The 25,978-nt window shown below is 47.8% G+C and overlaps 1 protein-coding gene across 2 annotated transcripts in view; it reads right to left on the bottom strand.

Moving 5' to 3' along the window:
- Positions 1 to 8,430: 8,430 nt before the first annotated feature.
- The window catches only part of AR (androgen receptor), a 50,147-nt gene continuing 32,599 nt past the window's right edge, over positions 8,431 to 25,978 (bottom strand). The window contains exons 3-8 of one of the 2 annotated variants that reach the window (XM_031045555.2): positions 24,915 to 25,031; positions 18,132 to 18,419; positions 11,824 to 11,968; positions 10,848 to 10,978; positions 10,151 to 10,308; positions 8,431 to 9,160 (exon numbers count right to left, since the gene is read on the bottom strand). In XM_031045555.2, coding sequence (XP_030901415.2) covers positions 9,005 to 9,160; positions 10,151 to 10,308; positions 10,848 to 10,978; positions 11,824 to 11,968; positions 18,132 to 18,419; positions 24,915 to 25,031 — 995 coding nt within the window. In that variant the 3' untranslated portion in view covers positions 8,431 to 9,004. The remainder of the gene's footprint in view (positions 9,161 to 10,150; positions 10,309 to 10,847; positions 10,979 to 11,823; positions 11,969 to 18,131; positions 18,420 to 24,914; positions 25,032 to 25,978) is intronic. The other variant, XM_034063916.1, reaches the window with a different exon arrangement.

Raw genomic sequence — 25,978 nt, 5'->3', positions numbered from 1 at the left:
TCCTTGTGCAATTGTTTCACACCATCCCAGCCCTAATGCAAGGGTGCTTAGCTTTGCAGCGTGAGTCCAGGTTTGCAGGCTTGGAGCAGGTCTGTGGCTTGCCCTGGCTGCAGTCCCTGAGCAAGCACTGTTCCTGCTGAGCACAGTCCTGCCTGTGGCAGGGGTGTTGGAACTGCATGAGCTTCAAATCCCTTCCATTCTGTGAGTGCAGGCAGCACCTTGAGAGCTTTGTGGGGTTTTTCCCCTCTTTGTTTCTCTGAAAGGTTTCCTTTGGGGGCTGTAGGTTTCCAGGGATGGATGTGTTCAAAATGACAGCGAGAAAAAAACTGTTTTCCCATTAGAGCTCACATTAAATGATTACAAACTGGAATGAGCAACGAGGCACTATCCCAGTAATTCTGGTGTCCCCACCCACAGGTGTGTGATGTGTTTTGTCGTGGAAAATGTTTTGATCTAACTGAGCATAAGCAAACCCTCATAGGTTTGTATACAGAGAACAGACAGCACAACCAGACATTTCAAAGCTTGAGACTGGGCCCCAGTGAGGACTTCCCAGAGGAAGAATCTGCAGAGGTTAAGGGTGAACTTCAGTAGACACATCTGTATGATAAATTTAGCATTGAAATGTACTTAGTGGAGCACAGACATCTTGAATTTATGTGCTGCACAGACCCATAATGGCTCAGGAATCCACCCACACAGGGCTTTTTGCAAGATCAGAGTCTTCTACACCAGAGATTTTCTTGGCAGCCATCAGCAGCATTACTTGGACTATGCATCCATAAAGAGTCAGACCACCAGAAAACAAAAATGCTGCAATTGGCTTAAAAAGTCAGGAGATGCTCTGAACCAGTGAATGCAGCAGTGTGTTCTGTTCTTCTGATGGAGGAAGTGCTTTCACAGCCTTTGTCAGACTCTGAAAGCTCCTAAAAGGCAGAAGTTCTGGAGATGCTTGAGCCCACATATGAAACGTTGTAATTCCCATGGAGGCTTAGAGGGATACAGTCCTCTTCCCTCTCCCTGAGGCATTGTCCCAGGCCCTTTGTCCTCCTGCAGGTCAGGCATCCTTCACTCTGTGCCTCAGCCATGCCATGCCCCTGCTGTCACCCTGCTCTGGTGAGGACAGGGGCACACAGGGCCCTGCTCACCCTGTCCCTGGCATCACTGGCTGTGAGGGAGGTGGCAGGCAGGCTAGGGACAAACCCCAGAGCTGGCCGATGTTCCTCTTGTCAAGAGCACATGGGTCAGCGTGACCCTGCTGAGCTCTGCGGCTGCATGGAGAGGGCAGAGCGGCTCCGGGTGCCTCTCCCAGCCCTGACCACACTGCGGTACTGGTGCAGGGCAGTGGGATACAGCATTTGCACTTTGGATGAGGGCTCCAGGTGAAGCCTGGTGTTCTGGTTAGTCTGTCTCAGAGGGAGCTGCAAAAACTTGTGTTACACTCACTGGAGAAACTAACCTAAATTTAAAGGACTTTCATAATGAACAGTTAATTTGCTCATGACCAGGCCCTGTCACATCTCAAGGCTGGGAATCCTTCACATCCGGTTTGTAGCCCCACACATTGTCTGCAGCTGCTTTAAGTACTCTACAGGCAGTTTCAGACTGGTGAACAGCTGGTGTTCTGGTGGCTTCTGGTCCTGTTTCCATTCCTTGACTGGATAAGATCCTGGGTCAGTCAAAGGACAGTTCAGTGGCTGCATTCTGAACCCTTTGAGCAACGCAGAGACATGACACATGTGCAGGCATCAGCCTGCCTGTGGGCATGGCTCACTGCCATCATTTACTCTATGGAGAGAAGACCAGTGGGGATGGGAGACTGCCTGCGGCAGGAGGAGGAGGAGGCAAATGCCACCAATGTGGGACATGGGTGGCAGCAGGTGGGTGTCTTGCAGGGGGTCTCCACTGTTGGCACGGTTTGGACTATGGTCCATTCACATCTGGACAAACCCCACATGCAGAGCATCTCCCTTCACTGGCTTGTGCTGGTGCAGCCTGAGGGTCAGGGCAACCCCAAGCCGATAGAGCCGGAAAGCTGCAGGGAACCAGTTGCCAGTGCAGCTGTATCAGCGTGAGCAGTGTTCCCAGGGCCCTGGGGAGGGGGGGGTAAAACCACTGTCGAAATGTATGTTTAAAGCAACTCCTTATTGGTTTAGGAAATGGAGCATTTTTTTGTTTTAAAGTATTCCCACTGGCTGCTCTAAGGACAGAGGCTTTAAAGCACAGAACCGTTTTACGTCTGCTTGAGATCTTTTCAGCCAAGAAAAACCCCAAAACAAAGCAAGATGGATTCAGTTTCTGCCATTCCAGCCCCCCTCCCAGAAGACAGCCCCAGTCCAGCCTGCTGCACCCCATGTGCTGCCTAGGCTTCAAGCAGCTGCCCTTGCTCAGCTGATGGAGTTGGTCAGAAAAAGGTTTCAGCTGCATCCTTATCACAAAGGTCCACTAAAGGCACCTGGCAGCTTGCCTGGGACAGAGGCTATTTGCCAGCTGGGCCAGGAGGGTTAGAGCCCAGAGCCTACAGAAACATGGCCCTGGCAGCATGCAGCAGAGCTCTGCAGCCCTCTCCACCCCCCACAAGTCCTCCTTCCTTCTGAGGGGGGTTGCTTTTTCTAAGCTGAATGGTTATTGTGGACACTGCAGGTTTGTGTCCACTGCTAAGGACAGAGCACTTGGCCTGAGCATTTCTCCCTTCCCTCTGAGCTGCATTGAGCCCCCTGAACTCCTGTCCCTGCTGGAATGGAAGGCCTGGAGAGGGGCTCACCCAGGTCAGGGCTGCGGGCTGTGCCTGGCAGGAGCTGTGCATCCTGCACCCCTTTGGGCTGCCCCTGGCTCTGCTGCACAGTGGGGTTGGCAGCTTGGACTCTGCTCTTTTGCAGTCACAGCAGCAATGGAGACACTTGACAGTCTGGTTGTGCCCAGAACATGGTCCCTGGCCCCTGCCTGACTGACACCAAGCATCCTGTCCTCAGCTTGTGGTGATGTTGTGGGGCAGAGATGGGGCAGCTGTGCCAGCACCAGCAACAGAGAGCTCATGTGTTGGACCAGCAGCTCCCAAACGTCCCAGATGACACTGGTGGCCAAGTAAAAGTTTGATGGTGGACACTGGGGTGAACATGGTGACAGGTATCTGAGACATCACCACAGCCCATGAACGGCCACAGGCTTCTCCATGTCAGTTAAGGGTGAATGTTGAAAATAGACATTCATATGTAACTGTGACTCAGATAGAGGCATGGGGCCAGATTCTCTCCAGATGACTAAACAGGATGCTACTCCACATGGGCAAGGCTTTTTGTACCCATCAGTACACTCTGCTTCCAGCCTGCAGGGTACTGGTACGTGTACCGCTGCTGCACAATTACACACTAGACATTGCCAGCTATTTGTGGACTAATGAGTATTATTTATTTTTTCCAAGCTCTTTGGTTTGTCTGGCAGTGAACAGAATCTTGACCCTGGGCAGCATTCACATCTGTGCCTTGAATTAAAAAGCAGGCAGATAAGCAGTCTTTGTTTATTAACTGGGAGAACATAGGTTAATTCTATGAAGAAGTTCCAGCAGAATGGATTTACAACTGCTCGTAAAGACAGTGAAAAGAACAACAAGAGGAGGACACTGGCCTTTATTAGCTGCTTGCTTTGAGAAATACAATAACCAAATGAAATTCAATTTAAAAGACCCAAAGAGGCATATATGAAAGGATTAGTCAATTGATATGTAAATGAATTAACAGTTCAGTTAATAGCAAAATCTCACTGCAAAAAGCAACCTATGAATGACCCAACATGCAGCCTCACCCACTGAAAATGTCCTGCTTTTTCCTGGCGTCTTCAACAGCCAATATTTGTCACACTGGGTAACGGTTTTCATGCACATTAACTGAAACAAAAGCCAAAAAATATGCATTGAGCAGAGTTCCAACAAACAAGATTCTGCCTTTATTGTACTTAGAACAACAGCAGATTTGAAGATTACAAAAAGAGCTGAACACCAAGCGTGCAGGTCTGCCCTGTGGTACAGCACAGGGTGAGGGCTCGCATGGGACCCAAGCAGAGACTAAACCAGTCAAAAAGTGAATGTTTTCATCTCCCCTGGCGTAATTGGTTTTGTCTTTATCCCGGATGCCAGGCGGGTTTCCCTCTGGTTATAAGAATAAATGTCCTTCAGTCCCATATGGTGACTTCTGAGTCACGGTCATCTCCTGGGCATCCTCCAACACATGCCGCTGGCCAAGGCAGCGACATCACTGCTCTCCACTCTTGACAATGTAATGTTGTACGTGTCCATTTGCCTTATTCAATGCATTCAGTTCCAATTTAAAAAACAAAACAGAGGCAACAGTCCAACTACTGTCCTTCTCTAGAAGCAGAATTTGGCCTAAGATGCCACTGATTTGGGCAAAAAACTGCCATTTCTGAAAGGTGACTGCAAAAATGCTGCAACTGTAATATAGTTGCAGCCACAATAAAGTGATATGTGTATGCTTTGGCCTCACTGCATCACTTGCAGAGGCTAAAGGTTCTCAATGCAGCAAAGTCCCACCAAGACAGGGCATAGACTTCTGTGTCACACACAGGAGGAAGCTGAAAGCTCAGCCCTTGCCTTGGAACCGTGCCTGGGGAAATAACCCTTATTGTAGCTGAAGAGTCTTTCTGCCCATTCTGTGGGCTACTTGAGCTTTTCTTTTGGTAATCCTGCAGTGTTTGCTCCATGACTTTACTCAGCTATGGTGAAACAAGCAATTGCAGACATTATGCTTTGTTACATTCATGAATATAGCTGTGGGCTGGGAGTCCTTCCCAGGCAAAAAGGCACCAGCAATGAGCTTTTTTGGCTTATTACAAAGAAAGTAAAATATATCAATATAGAGAACTCTTTTCATTACACAGACGTGTTAACAAATAAAACAAATTGCCACAGAACACAAAATACCCATCACAGAGAGCAGCTCATTATAAATTTGCTGTGGTTTATGTGCGGTGCAGATGTTTACTTTCTGAATCACAAACGCAGGTTGCCCTGCCATTTCCTACAGGGAATGAGCAGAAACCTCTCAGTGCTGCACGGGAGTGGGTGGGTGCAGAGAAGCTCCAGCCCCATGCCGCTGCACCACAACCTGCCCCGGATCCCAGCACGCAGCACTGGTGACCTCTGCCCATCCCGCAGACACACGGGCATCTTACCCAACAGCCACACTCCAGGAACTCTGTGTCATTTGATGCTGGGCACTGGGACATGACAGTGCTGAGCACAACCTGGCCAGTCCTTATGGCATGTGAAAGGCTTTCTGTGCCTCCAGAAGTCTACTTTGAAAGAGTTAGAAAACAGCTACCACGCTGTAATTCCAGGATCCTGCCCCATAGTGCAAAGACACTGTGCAAAGAGGGCAGAAATAAAGGACGCTCTGCTGTCCCCAAAGTGCAAATAGTATGCCTGTGTCAGCTACAGAAACAGCTACAAGAAAGCTGGAGAAGCAGATACCGACACCAGACTACACCAGTGTGTGTTCCATTCACACCATGAACAGACGGACCTTTGAAAACTGGGCAATACCAAACCAGAAAAAACATTAAATTAAATGTTTCCATTATTACTGGCATACACTGACTCATCTCCTGAAGAGCAGTTAGTTGCAATCGGAAAAGAAACTCAGAGCATTATATTAAATAGATCTCTTTAGCAATATACAGCAGGGCATGCTTTTATTTTTGTATATATGCACATTTAACATATGTCATTGAAACATCCAGGGAGAGAGCTCAGCAAGCAGAGCAGCAGCTGATGGAACAGGGAGCTGTGCTGGTGGTGATTCGGCAGGGGAGGGCAGCGAGCCCAGCTGACGGGAGGCAGTGGTCACCTCGGGTACCACCTCAGCATCCCTGCAGACACTGGCAATGACCTCAACAGAGCATGTGGTGGTGAAGCTGGCGAGCATCCTGCCTCCCCTCCGCAGGGCCGACTCACCTGGCATCTACCTCGGTGAATCTGAGGTGGGATTTGGAATCAGTGAGGCCAAAGGGGTTCCCCTCCAGGGGCTTGGCTATCCCGAGAGAAGCCTCAGGGACAGCACTAACATGACTGTGAGGATGGTGAAATTCTCTTTGCTTTATTAAAACACAAGACAAGAAAATGCAGAAGAGAACATAAAGTACAAAGATACATGGAGGAATCTGGACTTTGGTATTTCTTAAGCCTCATTTTGACCCAGTTCCTGCAGCAGTCCATGAAAATAAACAAGGAAAGTGTTAACACCCCCGCAAATACACACACAGTTGCTCCTGATCCCAGTTTCTGCACCCTCCAGTCACCCCTCTAACGATGTCATAGGAGTCAGCTTTTGAATGTAAAAGCTGCACAAGTTTGCTTTGATGCTGAAGAGACAAACAATGTAAGGCCCGTGCCCCCCTGAGCACAGAGGAGCCCTGGGGTGCTGGCTGGTTCCTGCCCACTGGCCAGGGGCACCTCACCCAAGCTCCTGCCCCATCACACATCAAACCTGCCCACTCATGAGCTGCATGCATCCAGCGCATGATGTGCAGGCAGCATCCCCTTCTAAAAGGCTTTTCATTCACATTGTGCTTCCACCAGCAAATCAGTGTATGCAAATCCCCATTAAACTTCATTTCTTTCCAATCTCCCAGCAGAAAAGGACCCAGCAGGATACCTCCACTCATTAACTAATGAAAACTTCACTGACAAGGGCTTGTGCAAAGTATAAAGCTCTCCAAAGGAGCTCTTTAGATTGCTCCTAAACATCCTAACCATTGATGAGAGAGAACCCACCCAGCTGTTCACTGTGCCCTTCTGCTTTCTGCAGAACATGTTCAGGAAGAGCAAAGTGCACCAGCAGGATTTTTTACCACTTCATTTGCAAATATTAGTAGATCATATTAACATTTAAAATGCTTGCAGCCCTCTAAAATAGAAGCTGACTCAGAACACCGCCCTCCTGGCTGGCATTCAGGAAGGTTATCTAAGGATTCTGTTGCCATCCACATGAAGGGTTTCAAGTGGAAGAGCACAAGCAGGGGAGGAAAACCCATCACAAACAACTGCAAAGAAAGTTCCTCCCCTTCAATAGTTTTAAGGGCTTTATTCCTGCCCCTTCCCTTAATGAAAATCCCACAGCGTGACTAAAAAGTGTCTCAGTAAAACAAGTTTGTTCTACTGAGAGTTTACAAAGAACCCAGAAGTACTGTGAGGGGTCTGCCTGAAGAGCTGATGGTGATGCTTAGCTCATGAATGGAAGCAGCACAGGCATTAGTGCTGCTTTCTGCACAACTCGTGCAGCAATCAGTTGTCTGCAACCTCATTCCCTTTGCTTTTAAAGACACCTGACAAAGACAAGTAGCTGGTATTACAGAGGGGGAACGTGTCTGATCAGTTCTGGTGTGCTCACACTGTGCAGGAAGAGGGAACTGAAATACAATGGGGAATGCAGGCTTGGCCACTGTGTGGGAAACTGAGCCCACCAAATAAATCAGAACACAGGCATCGAATGGGCCTGTGTTCCCTTCTGAACCTGAGGTATGAAACAGTCAAGCCTGACAAACCAAGCCTGCATTTCTCCAGATCCTCCTGACTGCTGAGGGCCGTCAGCAGCTGCAGACCAAGCAGCCTTTGCTCTGTTGGCTGTGGACCAACCGCCACATTCATCCATCCTCACTATGGAGCTGCAGCCTGTGCTGCATCAGTCTGTGGACTGGGCTCTGCCACTGCCACGCTGAGCTCCTGCAGACTGCTGGAGCACATGGGACAGTGTGCTTGGGATGGTGTCCCCCAGGCTGCAATCAACCACTGCAGTTAGCAGTAGCCATCACACTGTTTAGAATGGCAGAAGGTCTCTTCAGTGTTTCTTTTACAGCTCCCTGCAGTGCCATAACAGCACCAGCTGGTCATCACAGCCACCTCCTGAGGATGGGATTGACAGCAGGAATCCTGTAGCCTCACAGGTCCTGCAGATCCCAGCCCCACTGCTTTGCTTCCAGCGTGCTCATCTGCTGGCATCAGAAAGAATGGTTGGGACAAATGGGAAATAAGTGATGTAGATGGAACCCCAGGGCCTGGGGACACCCAGTGGGAGCAGAGCTGGTGAGGGGCTGGGCAGGGGCCCTGGTGGAGGGGGGAGTGTGAGGTCTGAGGATGTCAGGCACTTGCGGAGGTGAGTACAGCTGTGTTGGAGCACCAGCTATCAATGGAATGTGACTGCTGAGTGCCTGGGAGTCCGCAGGGCAGACCAAGATCCAGCTTGACTGGACATTGCAAAACCATCCCAGGTGGTAAACAGTAGCCATTTGTCACCTTTGGGACTCTGGGAAGGTCATCTTCCTCTCCAACCCTTTTGCTGACACTCTGTACCACTCCATCAGCTAACGCAGATGCTGCACAGGCTGCCATGCTGTCCAGAGCAGACCCCTCAGCAGCTGCACGGTGGCTTTGTGACAGCAGCAGGCCCTGCCAAGTCATCAGGCTGCAAGTTCATCTCATCCCCCAACTCTTCTCTGTTTCTCTATTGCAGTATTTTAACTCATCTGCTTCCCAGCACCATGAATGCAATGTAAAAGTCCTGAAGAAGGCCAGTGAAGTAACCCCCAGCCACACTTACAGGTTCAACCTGCTTCTGGTCTTGTCCTGGTTCTGCTTTTAAAAAACACCAAACCCAACAACCGCTGCCATTTGTCCTGATCACTGAGTCACTGTGGAAAACACACACATGAGAGCACAAGCAGGGTGCTGCTGCCACCACACCACAGTCCCGTGTCCCAGCACAGCGAGGCAGCCGAACCGAGGCAGAAGCTGAGGCAGGGAGCTCAGTTCGAGAGGTACCTCATGAAAAACAGATCCCGGGAATCCCAGCAGGCAGTGTTTGTCCCTGTCCATCCTCCGGCACACACCTCTGTAGAGGGGATTCCCCAAGGCACTGCAGTGCGGTAGTGCAGAAAACATTGGCAGGAGATTGCTGAAATGGGGGTGGCAGACCTGGGAGGTCCTTCCAGAAGATCACTGTGCGTGGAAGTAGATAGGTTTGACTTTTCCAGAGAGGATCTTGGGAACCTGCACAGAGATGATCTCAGCCATCATTTCAGGGTAGTCCACGCTCACCATATGTGCCTTAATTAAAAGGTCAAATGTAAACTGATGCAGATCCTTGGCAATCTGGGAGAGAAAGAAAGTTTGTTACATGAGAAGTCCCTGGACAGTGATTTCTCTGGGAAGATGAGGAGCCAGCGTTGGCAGACACAGCTGGCCACAGCTGCACCCGCTGCAGTGGAACGTGCTCTGCTCTCTGGCCATCACTGCCTTGCTAGCAGCTGTAAGATGGCAGGTACACGTCTCGAGGATAACCGAGGGAACTACCCATCCGGGGGGCATGGAGCATAACTTGCTATGGTCCTGCACACTCAGACATTACCAAGTACCACAGAAATGGGGATGAATAGAAATGGCACTTTTTACTCCTACAGAAACTTGTCTTACTGTGCAGATGATGCTGACTTCAGTTACTAAGAATTACTTTTCGTTTATAAACATGTAACTGTATGTGCATGGAGTTCTCCCCCAGGGAAAAGAAAGGTGTCACCAGTACAACTTTAAGTCACAAATAGAGAATTTGATTTCACTGCTGTAATCAGAGAAGGTTCACTGGGGGCACTGAGATTTTGAGCTGTTCTGATAGGCTGACAATATAAAAGTACCATCTATAAAGAGCTTTTCATTGCTAAAAATGGAAGCCCATAAACCCAAACACTAGAGTGGTGACTGCAGGCAGTGACTGACACAGGTAGCTCACTCCCTCAGCAGACTTGGTGTCTGTCTTTTCTCTGTTGCTTAATCTGGGAGCACACTGCAACACTGTCCCTGCAAGGGTGTATGAGAGTTAAAAACCAAATCACAAAGAACCACAGAATTGTTGAACAGCCCAGGTTTGGAGGGGCCTTGAAAGGTCACCAGTCCAACCTTCCCTGGGAAAGGGAGCCTGGAGGACACTATTTAACACTCTGTCCAGTCTCACACCCTGAAAACCTCCAGTGATGGGGCACCACAATCCTGGGAGGTTGCACCAGTGAATGATAATTCTCACTGTAAAAAGTTTCTTTCTTATATCATTTCTTATCTGTATACATAGAGGTTTCGCTGTCCTCTTACAGGATGCACGGAGTCCAGGACCTTGGTGAGCTGGTAAAATCGCCGAGAGCAGGAGGTAGGGCTCTTCCTCTTGCAAGCGATGATGCGGTCAAGTTCCTTAATGTAATTCATTCGAAGTTCATCAAAGAGCTTCTGGTTCTTCAGGCCATCTACTGGAACTGGATGGAACATGGGGGGGAAACAGTGAGAGCTGCTCAGAGAGTGGAGAAACAGAAGAGCCAGAGGAAGGCTGGGAAAGAGGTCAGTGCAGACCTGAAAGATCTGCCCACCAGCTCTGCTTCCACTATAGCCCTCACTCTGATCAGCTTGTTAGATGGCTGCTAAGCCAAGTTCAGCACTTGTTAAAACTAAGAAGCAATATGACAAACTGAAGCACTAGTTTCCTGCTCTGCAGCTGATGCTTGGAGGCTCTGGGATGACAGGAGCTGAGCTGAGGAGCAACCTCGTGCAGGAACTGCATGTGGAAATGGTGCACTGTGTAGGGGTAGGATGGGCAAGCTGCAGGGGCTGGGTGAGGGCACCTGAATGCTTAGCAGCTCATTATCTCTGAGCAGCTCAGACTGAAGCAGAGGGGAGAACATCCACAGCCATTCCTTGGAAAGTATGAGTACATGCTCAGGGAAAGCACCAGATACATCTATGGCAATACAGCGCACGGCAACTGGAGGTCTGCAGAGGAAAGGATATGAGAACTTACTAATACTGAAGAATAGTAGAGCCTTCATGCAGAGGAACTCCTGCAGTGTGATCTGAAGCCACCCAAACTCCTGAGAGAGGTGCCGCATCCTGACACATTGGCTGTACATTCTGGATTTGTGCATCCGGTACCTAGCAGGGCAAGACACATCACACACAGCAAGAGGATCAAAGTGCTGGCTGCACGATGTGCATGGGAGGACATGCACTGCCCATCCCAGCAATCCGAGCCTCGCCTGGCATGTCCCCCTGCCAAGAACCTGAGCTCTGTCTTGGGAGATGCTGGCAGCAATAGGCTTGCACACACAACCAGAATGTTTTCCAAAATGCCTGCATGTATTTCCCATCCAGAAATGGATGGCTACCTGGGACTCGCAGAGCTCACCTGACCCTCTGCCTTCCTGAAAAGCAGCTGCAATGATTCACTAAGTGTGGCTATCTGTGAGGAATAAGAAGCTGAGCCTGGAGCTCTCAGAGATAAGGTATGCTTCTGCTTGTGCATTGTTATTGTTCTGAAGCATTTCTACTTTCATGTCAACAAACCCTCCCCAGCTGTAAGCTGATGCTACATAAGAGAGAACCCATCAGGAACTAGCAATAAAAGCTTGCTGCTCTTTCTGCCCACTCCAGCTGACCAACCAAGCTGGAAATAGAAACTCAAATCCCAGCGTGAAAAGGCAGACCAGCCCTTCACACCCAGCACCAGCTCTTGGCCAATGGAAGTTGAATCCAAGGCAAGGTCGAGGGAAAAGGAAGAAGGACCAGGAGAGGCACTCCAACTGCACATACTGCTCCTGGAGATCACTGCAGAGCAGTTAGAGGACAAAAAGCAGGGCCCTCCTATTCTTTGTTGGTCAGCCCTGAAAGTAAGACTACTAAGCTATACATTCCATGATGAAAACAAATGCCTTGATTTGTTCTCGCCTAGTCTGACCCAAACAGAACACAGTACTAGATTGTTGCTATTTTGCACTTACTCATTGAAGACCAAATCTGGAGCAAAGTAAAGCATCCTGGAATTGACATTGGTGAACGATCTCCAACCCATAGCAAACACCATAAGGCCCATCCAAGAGTACTGGATTATTGACATCTGGTCATCCACATGCAGGTTGCGAAATCCTGTTAAAAAAGGAGAAGGGAATTTTACAGATTAACATTGGGTTCCTGGCCGGTGCCAGGACTGTTTTTCTCCAGCCCTCCTGCATTACTCCTGTGAGGACAAGATGGTCCACAGCCCAACCTCAGCTCATCCCAGGACACACAGACACATCTGGGTGGCACAGCCGTAGTGTCAACAGCTCACACACCCTCATAACCAGCCAGAGCACACACCTGCAACTGGAAGGGGAGAAAGGAGATCCCCAGGCATAAGGAAGGGATAAAGACTGGATGAAGAACACAAGCAGCAAAGCATTATACAGGAAAGCAGTGAGAAGTGGCAATAAATGACATCCTCCCCCTGAGAGTCTGAGATCTTCACAAATTGCATTTGAAGGCTTTGCAAGACCCAGTGAAGTGAACCGTCACCGTCCTGCAACAGACTGGACAAAGACACAGCAGGATGGGATTCAGTGACTTCCTAACGTCCCTTCCAGGACACAACCAGACCTCAGGGCTGGCACCAGGCTTGCCCTGCTACAGCCCTTGTTTCTGGCACTAATTAGACACCCAGACCCACTGAAACGTACTGTGCCACATGCTCTGCAATCACAGCATAACTCCCAGAGTCTCTGCTCCAAAACATTCAAAGTCACCATCTGAGATAGTAAATCAAAAGTAAGTGAAAGAAACAGCTGATGAGGACTTGTTTGCTTTGTTCTGCTAACAGAAATAAATCAGCTGGAGGGAAGTGGGAGCCCCAGCAACAATACAATTAACCAGATCACATTCTCCAGGTGCTGAGAAGCTGTCATTAGCCAACTGCCTCCTCCGGTGCAATTCTGGCACTCCAGGAGATAAGCCAAACCCCTTCAAATCAATTAGGACTTCATCAAATTTAAGCAAATGGATTGTAATGTATAATGTTCAGAGACAGCAAGTAACCATGAGGCTTCATCTCATGGTTAACAGGCTGCTTCCATTTCTCTGTCGAATACACAATGCATTTATCTAATGAATATGAAAACTTCTGCTGAATCGAAGGCTAAACAAAAATATCAATTAAATTCAAATGAGTATTCCCAGATGGCAGCCCACAGCTACATCCCAGGCGTGTTCACAACACACACACAAACACCTCCAAAACTGCACTTTTTTCCAGATACTTGTAAGTAGGCAAATGTGATCTGGTTTCAAGAAAATCATTTGTTACTTCAGTGAAACTTTAAAGCAATTCCAACACTGCCAGTGTGTAATAATAACTCACTGAGGCAAATCACTCTTGCTTGGGAAGCTGTCAACTGCAAATGAGCACAAGTCGTGTTTTACTGCTGACTAAACCTGCCTTCCATTTGTACTTCTGGATCACATATCATTGGATTAAAAACCTGAAGCTTGTGCACCAGTAGCATGCCACCGAATCTGAATGGGTGATTTACAGCAGAGGGGTGCTCAGCTACCAGCTGAACATGAACCTTCTGGCATCCAGAGAGAAACTCATTCAGAGCACATGAATACAGACAAGACAACTGGGCAACTCCAGGACTTCATAAAATCAGTTGTACTCATCTCTAGGACATATCCAAGTTAGATTTTCATAGCTAACTACAGTACTCCATGCTACTAAAAACCCTTTCTATTTATCCAGTAAATTTGGTCAGAGATTAATACACTGCCTAGTAAAACCTAAGCCATTCACAGTAAGCACTTCCTTGAATTTCCTCCTGCTCCATACTTGTCACCATTCTCTTTCCATGTCCAGACTTTCTGAAAAGATTGGAAACATGTGAGTTACTTGCAGAGGAGCCATGTGATGGCCCCTGTGGCTGAGACTTTGAAGACAGTAGGCTGCAGGATGGTGTAGGGAACACTCCCACACTGGCACCATGAGGGTGAACCTTGTCTGCTACACACTCATCCCCCTCAGATCCATAAGGTTGGGAAGTAATATCCTTCCCAACTTAGGAAGTTCTTTTGGGAAGTTCTGCTGGGCCCAAGAGGTGCTGTGAGGCCAGAACTGCAAGCCAAGGCATGACGGAAAGGGTGAGGTGAGAAAGCAAACAAACCAAAGGTCTCTGATGTTTGGCTTCTCTTGTCCCTACGTTTTGAGAGCAAGGCCTGTAAGTCTTACCACCAAAAACGAGACCTGTAACCTGCAGGTGACTTGGAGACAGAAAACATACCCATGAACAGCAAACTATGTGAACCCTCTTCAGCTGGGCTTAGCATCAACAGGACAAAGCTGTTGCGAACACCAGCACCAATGGCAGAACTTCCTCATCCTGCTTGCCATGCCTGTGCAAACCAGCTCCAAAGCCACCTCTGCAGGCAGCCAGTGTCACCTGGGGCTGACTTCCCCTCCACCATTGAGTATCAGCTTTACACCACAGCTGGGATAACTATTTGTTGCTCCTAATCCTTGCTATGAGAAGGACTTTGGTGCTCTTGTTCGTTACCTTGTAAGTAGGTTCACTTAAATAAAATACTTGTGCAAGTTTTACTAGTGTTTCAGGAAAGGTATCTGAATACAACAGTTTTGTTGTCAGAGGACTTAAAACTGCTTTTTGCAAGTTCTAGAAACACCCTGGCTGAGTTTTCTAAAAGGAATCTGAGCTAAATGCCTTTAAACAAAACTGTCTCTAAAACCCTGTAATTTCCTGCACACCTCCCCCATCCAGACATCTTACACAATGTACTGCCAGAAGCACCGTAAAAGAAAATAAATGCAAACCTAATGCCATAATATACTGTTAAATTTCTTAGTATTGGTATGTTTTGAAGAGACACAAATAAAGATTTCTTTCGACAGAAAGAAATAGTAAAAGTAAAATCAGATTTACAGACAACTTGATCAATGTCATTTTGTTGTGAATAATCAAAAAGCAGCAGAGTTTGGAAAGAAATTCTTTATATTCTCTCCTGATGCAGTGCTGTGGATGCATGGGGAAGAGCTGCATGCCTACAGGGTACCGTGTGCTGGGGTTATCACAACAAAAATCTTAGGAAGATTAATTATCTTCCTAAGAGATCAGCAGCTGAGCACACATTACCATAAATTGCACTTCTAACACAAAAACATACTCATTGTGTATCTGGAAGTCTTATTATCTGGAGAATGAAAAAAGATGCACAATTAATTGTGTCCTCATAGATAAAAGGTGATTTAGATATACTGTAAGGCTGTATATTTGAAGCAGAAAAGCAAGCAATGGCCTGGAACAGCCCCAAAGCTCTAATGCCAAGTACACAGAGATTTTGCAATAGCTTTAGTAAATAGGTCCATCTCCCATGGAGTATTTCACCTGATCACTTGTGCACGGAGCTGCTAGAACCACAGAGGGCGTTCAGCTGTGGTGCTGGCAGCAGAGCCACAGCCTTTTCCCACACATGTGGTCCAGCTATTTTTGACAGACTGTGTTCCTAACAGCTTTGGGAACAAACTGAAGACTTTTCATTTGCTGCCAGTTAGAATGACCCTTAAACTAATGTGTTTGAGTGCTGATCTAAATTAGCTGTAAGGCCTTCACTGAATTATGCATATGGAACAGGGAAAACATTCACTCCTTCCATTTACCTTGAAGTGATTTTATGGATTTAACGAGATTTTTTAATTCTGTGCTCCCACAGCTTCCTTGACAAGCAGTGGTTATTTAATCTTTCCAGCATTGGTTATGAGGCAGCAGTCATTGCTATTGCAGGTGAGCAGGATGCAGAAATGCTCCTATCTGATGCAGCCTTGTTTCTAGGCCATCACTGAAACCTCGCTGGAAGAAGTGCAGTAACACCTTGCTGCATATTAATCACTCTTGCTATGCAGATGATTTTCAATGCTGGATGCAAGATTAATAATCACCTATTAACCAATATTATTCTACTGCCCGTGTTATCAGACTGAGGCTGCCTCCATTATGGGTGCAAGTTCCCCCTTCTCCCACCAGCAGCAGTCACTGGAAAGCAAAAGCCTTCTCCCCTTTACATTGATATGCATCTTAACTGACAGGGGAGCTTGTTCATGTTTAAGCCAATGCTTGTGCTAGATGTGCTTCATTAATGGGGAAAGGGGAAGAGTGGATGGCATTTTCCCCTTGCTGAGGACCACGCAGCACTTCCAGGAGGCAGAGGATGCAGCAGTGTTCGGCAGGAGCACTGGCTTGCCAAGATGTGCTGCTTCGGCTGCTGGCCCTGGGCACTGTTCCTCCTCCCAGGCAAGTCGGGCTGCGCTGCTGTGCAGCAGGTCAAGCCCTCTACTCTGCTCCCATTGCACCTCACCAGCAACAGCATTCATTAAACAGCCTCTAGCTTTTCGGGACACTGTGTGAACATCTTTCTGCTTGGATAAAAACAACCACATCCTGCTGTTTTAAATTGCTTTAGTTTTGTTTCCATTTCTCCCCCTACCTGCTTTCACCCACATCACCTGAGCCCACCAAAGGCCAGGCTGCCCAGCCAACCTGCAGACCTGGGAAACACTTCTGCTTCATTAGCCAAAATGTAATTTAAATAAATTATAGACAGCAAAGCACCTCTGGCTATGGGGATACTGCAAGTCTACCCAAAAAGTGAGGCAGACACATTGTGTGCAGGAGGGGCAGTGGTGGGCATGCCTGCCCACACTGGGATCCAGAACCTGTCCAAGCAAAGGGGCTGTATGGCCACCACCCATCTGAAGCTCCACAACAGCAGCAGTGCTGCAGTTGCTTATTCCTCCCCTAGAAACCACCAGCAGAAAGACTAAGTGTCAAATTTGTGGTTATTACTGTTCAACTGTGGTGCTGGCACACACCAGGGAACTGCTGGGGAAAGGTGCAGAAAACAAACTGGCTTCACGCTTGCTCCAGGCACAGTGATGCTAATGATGGGCCAGCACCAGCTCTGCGGTTGGCAGCATCTCACCATAGCTCCAGAAGGGATCCATGTCCTGAGGAGAGTGCAGTGCTTAAGCTGTAACTGCTTAGGTGTAAGATTAGAAACAATCTTGCCCAGATGCTGTCACTGGCACAGCAGGCACCAGCCCTGGGAGGCAGCAGTGCAGCAGCTGGCACCACCCTGCACCATGGGTTGGAGAGCAGGTGGAGTAACAGGACAATAAAAGCTTTTGATAAGGAGATGCTTACAATGAAAAATGCTTTTCAAAGCAGTCTCCCTTTCCATCAGCACTGCTGCAGTTCTACAACTGACTGCCAGCCAGGTTTGGTGGTGTCTCTGTGTACTTTTCTGGAGGAATCTTGATGCCTGATGTAGATAAACCGGAAGAGTTATCATGATTTGTTCCTGGTTTCACAAGCTAGGTGAACCTAGGCCCCAGTCTCAGGGATGCTGGGAGGTGAACTCGATGCCACTGCACCCAGAGTGGTCTCAGGCTCCTGTAATTTCACTCAGTTGGCAGGATTATGACTTGCAGCCGAACAGACTGGCGACCTCTATGCTCAGAACCAAAGAATGCTCTCAATGAAACCCGTGTGTCACCAGGATGTTTCTGTTAACAGCACCTGCTCACTATTACCATTTGGCAAACTCCCGACCCTTACGCACTTCTCCCATAGCAGGGCTATCAATGTCTCATAAGTACATCTGTCCAGCCTGTTGCACAAGAGCAATACGACTGCCAACAAAAAGCCCTTTGGGATTTTGTTTGTATCTCTTTTGCTACTATACAATTAACTGGCTTGTGAAATACAAAAACAGTAAGAAAGGATTTCTCCCACATCTCCAGCCTCAGCTCTTTTCAGTCCAGATTCCCCCAACTCACTTTCCAGTCACGAAGTGGCACACTGGTGATTCACCCAGGGAATTTACCCTTTTCATCACTTTGTGTGGGTTAAGGGACTGGCTTAGAGAAAACCTCTGCAGGTCTGGAGAACACAGGCCTGGAAGTGGAGTAAAACCTCTGCATGGGGAAGAGCTGCATGCCTACAGGGTACCATGTGCTGGGGTTATCAGAACAAAAGCATAAGTTTTGGCATGCTTTGTCACCCCTTAGTCACCTCTCCCATCAACCAGCCATCCAAAGGAGACAAACCTGATGCTGCCGCTGCCTGCTGCACAGGCATTGCCCAGGCAGGTGCCCCATGAAGATGCTCCCCAAGGAGCTGAACTGTGACTTTGAATCCACCCCAGTGATGCATGCAGGAAGCTTTAGGAACATACCAGGGAAGGGGGTGGAGTTCTTAGTTTTCCTCCTTACCCGGCAAAGCCTTTGCCCATTTGACCACATAGATCAGCTGCCTCTCCCCAAGCTCATTCAGGCTGGTCAGCAAGTTGGAAAAGGAGTCCGGCTGGCTGTTGTCATGGCCAGCACACACCACGCCAGGCTCAATGGCCTCCAGGACGTTGAGGAAGATGGGCTGGCACTCATACCCATCAATGTGCGTCATCACCATCTTGGGAGCTTGCTCTTCTGTGGGGCTGGATGAGTTGGCGGCCTCCACCTCATCTTGCGTCTTCAGGTTGCCCATCTTCTTCAGCTTGCGGGCTGTGGGAGTGACACATTTCAGTGTGAGGCTTAACATTAAAAAAAGAAGCTTGAGGTTTCTTGGCCTCCAGCTCCAAAATTTATATTCCTGAGGAAAGGAAAACTGAGGACCAGCAGTGACTCCTTCAGTGCGTGCCACCCAAAGAGCGTCCCAGCATTGCAGACCTCACACAGGGGCAAAAGGGACAACGTGCAAGGGAACCCATTAATCTAACATGGAAAATAACAAGCATCAGTTGCATTTTCAGCTGTGAATGGTATCACATTAAATCTCACTTAGAAATGGAGAGAAAGAACCAAGGAAAAGAGAGAAGAGGTGACTCAAATAAAACAACTACTCCCATGCAATTAAAAAGGGAAGCAATGCAAGCAAATTAACTCAGTAGATGGTCACAACTCGGGGAAAAAAGCCCATTGCACTCAGATGCTCAAGTGGGATTGCTCCACTCCAGGCCAGAGTGGAAGTGATGCAACCAAGATAAAACCCTTCTCCTTGCCTGGGGCTCCTGCAATGACTGCTGCCTCATAACCAAGCTCTCCCAGCCGGGTCACTACTCTACAAATACATCATGCAAAACACATTTTAAAAGGAGCACACAGCTACATGGCTTTTTCCCTGGAGTCTCCCCATAGCCCACCAGCAAGAAGGAGACTCAAGCAGGGGCAGCCTTGGTCTGCTGGCCAGGTTCAAGAGCAACACCAGTAGAGCAGGCTTGTGGGGTTGGAACTGAAGGCATGATTTGAGAGTCTGTGTTCGCCTAATTTGACATCTGCATGACAGTGTTCAGCACAACACAAGCTGGCAGGTTACTGCAGACAGGAACTGCTCTCACCCTTTACTAACTCCAAACCCCCTAATTAACTAAAGAAAAAAAAAGCCAGTTGTTTAATTCAAGCAGAGAATGTAACATCAAATGAATTGTCCTTGGGGTTTTGGCTCCTTCATTACATGACACTTATCTCAAGTTTCCTTTCAGATGTAATTAGAAGAATAAGCAGTGAAACATCAATATGTCAAGTTATAGTGCAGCTTTGTAAATCAATTCAAAAGGTGATCTTTAAGTAATGTACTTAATGATCTACTATACAAGCAATTAAGATAGGCTGCTCTGCAGGAAGGAGTAATTAAAGAGAGAAACAGGAAAGCAGGGCTGCTGTGCAGTGTGACATCCTCCAGCCATGCTCCACTTGGCTGTTAGGCCAGCCAGAGCCTCACATCCCAGCCCTCCAGAAGTCACAGGCAGCACCAGGATCAGGTAGAACTCCAATGCTCCCCTCCCGGAGCCCCAGAAAGCTGATCCCTAGGACAGGTACAGCACTGCTCCCCCAGGAGCTGCACTTGGGTTCTGGTTTTGACAAGCAGCACAGAGGAGGGGAGCACAGAACACTAACCCCTTGCTTCCAAAGCACCACACATTAATTCCAGAAGGAGGCACCAGGGCTGACTCCACCTGAGGCAGAAACCATGTCTCATGGTCATGCTTGGCACTAGACCTTTAGAGACAGCAGGGTTGCTAGGAAGAAAAGCTCTCGGCTTAAAAGAAGAAATAAAAACCAAATGGTATTTCCAAAGATGAATAATCACTACCCATCAGGTAATGTGTGTAAATGGAGCCAAACTCACACTGTATAAAAACACACATGGTTTGGCTTAAATGTTAATTTTTTTTCCCTTAAAATTGAATTACCTAGTCCTAAGAGATATTGTATGAAGTAAGAAGAGAGCAAGCAAGCAACTGTGCTGGCTCTGAGACTGCAGCCTTAAACCAAACCCCTCCATGTTAGAAAGCACTGACAACTGCTCTTATCAGATGAGCCTGATGTTTGTGCTTGCCAGGAGTGGTTGTTCTCTAGATCACTGAAACACTGATGTTTCTAGATGGCTTCAAAGGTGAAGAGTAGCTTATACTCAGTCACCTCTGCTATCGATAGTAGCTCCTACTCAGCAGCTACTGGGAACAAAACAGTTAAATACAATTGTTATACTTTCATTCCAGGATGAGCTAAGCTAGGCAGAAGTCTATATTGTACTTCCCCGAAGCACAGTGGGGTGATAATGCACAAGTGATAGCAAGTAACAAGAGTGTCCCTCTTAGCTGTTAGCACGTAAGAGAGAAGCCTTGACATGCAGCTGCTGGCACAGCACCACCAAGTCATGCCTGCAGCAAGGCATGGGCATAGCCAAGAAAACACCCTGCATACTTCGAATAAAGCTGGAAGGATGCATATAATTATACAGGATCATGACAAAATATTCAGCAGTGCAAGAATCCACAGGGAGCAGCTAGAGAGCAATGATCGAAGTGACACATGCTTTAAGCAACTGAAAGCCTGCCTGCGGCCCTCCTGCAGGGTGTTTCTGAAGCTCTGGTGAAGGAGCATGCTGGGCTCCAGCATGGATTTTTCATGACTGCCAGGACCTGTGAAAGTTCCATGGACCTGGAAAAGAAGTGCTTCTGCACTGGCAATGACAGGGACCCCTGCCAGCCCCAGGCACCGCATGTGGCCTCAGCTGCAGGCAAGAAGTTCTCGCCAGAGAAGCTGAAACAGGACTTGACTTCTATCCTGTTCTTTCAAGTTTTTAACATCCACACGTGGCTTGCCAAAAACAGACCCTGTCAAGCTCAGTCTTCTCCAGCATGATAATTTTAGCTGTTAATTACAATAGCACTAGCACAGCAGACATGTTTAAGAGAGCTGACTCAGTCTGGCCCACATGAGTTTAAAAAAACACTCGAAGGATATGAAATCAGCCAGTGCTGTGGAATGATTTCAAATCACTCAGATGATACATCTCCAAAAGTAATGATAAATGCTGGAACAACATCAGACAGGTTTGTTTCTTATGAGGGTTGTTCACAGCCCTTTGCTAGTGAATGTCTACCTTCATTCCAAAAAGGACAACTAGCTATTTCTACTAAAATAGTCTGTATAACAATGCACAGATGGGCAAACATTAATGAACATTGATCACTGAACAGACTGATCAACATCTGCTAATAAGCTCAATCTATCAAAGCAATGTTCATTTCACTACAAGAAGATACAACAAGCAACTGAAAAGCACGTCATTTTCAATGGATGTCAAATTCCATCCTCGGCAGCCTGAACTCACACCAAAAGCTGGTGGACAAACTCAGAGGCCTGAGCTGGCAGGACAGTCCAGTGGGCAGAGGATTAGTAGGATCCTAAGCCATGTGAAGGAGGGAAGCACTGGCCTGGAGAGCATCCTACCACTGCCTTTAAGCAGTGATGCTGCCTACACCATGAAATTGCGATTAGATGTTCACTGTACGAGGGAGGTGTTGGCAAACTGCAGAAGCCGTAGGAATAGTAAGACTACACGACACATTCCAGAGCAAGGAAGAATTTCACGCAGGTGTCTATACAGAAGTCTTCAAGGGTTATTAAGTCACAGCCAGCAAAACCCACTGAGGAAATAGAAATTCAATAAAAGTATGTTTTCAATCCAGCAAAGCTGTAATAAAGATCCAGTTGCTGGAAATCAAGAACAAACATGATGTTAGGGTGGTGAGGCACTGGAATGGGTTGCCCAGGGAGGTTGTGAATGCTCCATCCCTGGCAGTGTTCAAGGCCAGGTTGGATGAAGCCTTGGGTGACATGGTTTAGTGTGAGGTGTCCCTCCCATAGCAGGGGGGTTGGAACTGGATGATCTTAAGGTCCTTTCCAACCCTAAGTATTCTATGATTCTATGAAAAATGAGGGACATCTATTGCAACACTGAATGGAATGAACTATCGTAACTGCATGACAAAAAATGTGTTAGATTCTCCACTGCTGGAAATGCTTACATCAGTATCAAATGCTTTATAAGACATGATCTCTACTTTAATCGGAGCAACTGGACCTGAATTAGGACTAAATACAGGTATATCTCAAGACATAGGTTTCTGCAAGATATTGGCAGTTATTACAGTAGTTTTCTAGCCCTACCATTAACAAAACAAACTGAATTTTGCATGTTTGGGAGGTTTTACCCCAAGACAGGAGCCTCATGGAGTGCAGCTGCTAGGCTGAGGGCACAGGTGCTGGGTTCTCACAGCGGGAATGGCCCATGGGACGTTGCATGCCACAGCTAAAATGCACTGGCAGCAAACAGGAGGAGCCTCAAACTCAGAGCTCTGCAGTTCAGCAGGAGCTGTGGTGGCTGAGTGGTGGCAGGGTCCTGACTGGAGATCCAGATACCTGTGCAGGATCTGTGCAGCCACCTGCACTCGCAGCACGAGCTGGTGCTGTGTGACAGTTAGGGCGGTGCATCAGCAGAACCGATATTCAATGCTGCACATGAAACCTGCATTATCACTCTTATTTTGTATTTCTCCTCCTCTTGGGCTTTACAGTGTAGATTGGGAGAGAAGATTCTGTTTAATGGATTTCAGTTTGCAGGTCAGAGTGATCTCAGTAATGAAGTGCTTCGACATACTGCCATTCTGTGCCAAAGTAGAGAGTCCTAAATAAGGTATTCAGCGTGTCACCTCCTCCTCTCATTAAACATACTGAGAGCTGCAGGTCCACTTGGTCACAGGGGCTCTGTTCTACCTTACCAGAGACTGGTAAGTAACAGACAGTTAAAAACAACTGTGTGGAGCTTGGAAGCAGTTTCAAATGCTCTGCACTTCTACTGTGGAAGAAATAATTGTGGACAAACTCATAGCATGCATTTTTTTAACAACTGCCTTTAAACCGACATTCAAAACAAATGTAAAACAGACCAGGCAGAACAGGTCAGGGTGACCCGAGGAGCTTAAGAAAAAAAGGGAGGGGGGGGGGTAGCAGTATTAGCATTAATTTTGTCAGCATGTCCTGCAGAAAAACCTTACACTGATGTATGTCTTCTCTTAAGGAAACTTCACCAGAATAAAGTGCATAAACCCAGGAGCTTGTTTTGGATGGCATTACAAAGCCCTTCTGCGGGTTGTGGACGGGGGTGCTGGGTTTGGCTCTTCATTCCTGTACCCCATTCAGGAGCCCAGCAGTTCCACAGCAGAGTGGTGTTGGTGTCCTGGTCCCAACCCTCCCAGGCAACAGGGGAAGGGTCCCACAGGAGTCTCCCTGCTTCCCTGGGAACCCACGGCTACGAATGGCCACTAGCAGCCATGAAAACTACTGTCATCAGGACCTCCTGCTAGCAGGCATGTGAGCAGGCATGACTACATCCTCTGCCCTCACTCCCTATCTGGGACGGGTGACTGGGGTTGGGGCAGAACTGGGAAACAGGGACACAGATACTACCTGGTAACTCCAGCAAGCAAACTGCCTGCCTGGTTGCATCAGGTAGATCGGGCACCTCCCTGATGCTTGGAAATCCTGGTGTGCTTCTGCATGTGCCAATACACATCGCTCCGATGGCTCACCCATGGTGGAGAGGAAGCATAAACAAAGAGCAGTCAGAGCCAGCACTCAGGGTGACATCAGGAGGTCTGCAGACTGCATTATCTTTGGAGACATTTGGTTTTTCTGCTTGCTACCAGGAGGAAAGGAGCCAATGTCCCTGCATTGCTCCCCAGGAGCTGTGTCCCCACTGCTCAGGTTTACTACCCAGTGCTGCAAAAGCAGAGGGGAGAAGCTGGCTCCTGCCCTGCCAACTGGACATGTGTGTTGGTACTTGAGCTACAGAACTGCTCAGGGAGAAATCAAACTAAAACCACTCAACGAGCAATAAACCTGAGCCATTTTGGTGGCAAGCTCAAGACATTGCAGCAGCTCTGGGAGGCACAGCCCATCCCAGCAACGGTGGGAGTATTTAAACTAAAACTCTGGCCCATCTGACTAGCCAGGGCTCTCCCTGCCTCACTCTGCATTGTGCCTGACACTGCCAGCAGCTTTCCTTTCTGCATCACCCGTGACTCCCCCTCCACTTCACTGTCATGGGCCTCTCCATCATGGGTAAGGGTCATCAGCCCCGTATTTTAATTGTCTTCCTCACTCTCACATCAAATGAACTCAAAGATGAGCCACCCAGTGATCTACATTGTAGCTTCCAGATTTTGAGCAAAGCACTGGGATTTGGATACAGGCAGTGTCAGGTTTTGGTAGAGCTCTGGGTTTTGGAACAGACTGTAACAAGTATCTTTACCAGTGATACAGAAGCAACTTCTGTTCAGCAAAGAAAAATACCAGGACAGTAATTTTATAAAGAATTTTATGAAATAATTTTATGAAGAAAAATGTCTCTTTCCGCCTGGGAAAAATCATTTTAACTCAGGAGTTCTCTGTTCAAAAAGGCTTTAGTGTGAGTGAGAACCCAGCTTATCTGGCTGTTTACATTTTTTCAGATTAACACATATTCAAATTCAGGAAAAGAATGTTTTCTGACACAAAGAAACATTTAATGAAATTCACATTCCACTATTAGAAACCTGCAAACCAGCCTCAGCTTTCCAGCCATCTACTGCCTATTTAGTATGCCAAGTACACTCTATCTTCAGGGTATCTCCCACTGCAAGGACCCAGGGGACGTTACTCAAGCATTACCTCCAAGAGTCATCCCAGCTTCATAGCACTTCCGCAGGCGGCAGGATGGGCAGTTTTTCCTCCTGAGCTTGTCGATGGTGCAGTCATTCCGGCTGGCACAAAGGTATTTCTGTTTACCTACAGACACCAGAGGAAACAGCTGATGGGTGGTCGATACTGAGCAGAGCAAGTTTAGAGAGGTAAATGAACTCAGCACCACTGGAGGAGAGTGGGGAAGGTGAACAGGAAGGGGAAAGGGAAGGGAAGAGCCATATCAGTGCTGGTTTCCCAGTTTAAACCCCCTCCTCCACAGGTAGAGTATTTATGTCAGAAGTTGGCATCTTCTTGGGAAAACATCCCAGGTCTGCCCTGCTGCTACAGGAGTGTTCATGGCCACACACGCTTTGTACGAGAACTGGCTGCCCGAAATACAGTCACTACTGTTCCACCACACTTCAGCGCCCGTCCCTACCTGCCCTCCTGCTGCCAGGTGCATGTCCCCTCTGCCCACACACCTCACAGGCTTCTAGACCATGATCTCCAAGGAGGAAAATCACCCTGCTCTGTGCAGCACAGCAGAGGTAGTCAATAAACAGCAGTTAAAAATGAAATACGGGAAGTTCAGTTCTCGTTTGCTAACTGACATATATCTATTGCTTGGCTTTTTGCTGTAAAGATCTGGTTTTCTCCTAGAACATTTTCAAAACACAGTTTGACCCTCCAGCTGGCACTTACAGTTTGTTGAATGCAGACCCCAGAGAGTAGCCTTCTCTTTACAACCATAACTCTTTACTGTGCTTTTGGAGACTGAATTATTTGCAGTACCACCCATTAGTACTAACCAGGTCTGTTGTCTGCAGTTTACAGACACTGGGGTTGGGAAACTGATTGATAAACTGCTGCTGCACAAGCTCTGCCACTGTGTGTCTGATGCCAGCCTGTCACCAAGTCACCATGGTCCCTGTCTGGGAAGAAAGTGAGACCAGCCATTCACTGTAAAGGAGACCTTGCATTGCAGCAGGTTGAGGGGGCTTGCAGAAAATGCATATGTCACCTATTGTCAGACTAACAGGTTTCTCAGATTC

This window comes from Melopsittacus undulatus, chromosome 6, assembly GCF_012275295.1.
Source record: "Melopsittacus undulatus isolate bMelUnd1 chromosome 6, bMelUnd1.mat.Z, whole genome shotgun sequence".
NCBI lineage: Eukaryota > Metazoa > Chordata > Aves > Psittaciformes > Psittaculidae > Melopsittacus > Melopsittacus undulatus.
The sequence above is the reverse complement of the archived record's forward strand: the minus strand, read 5'-3'. Positions and strand labels throughout refer to the sequence as shown.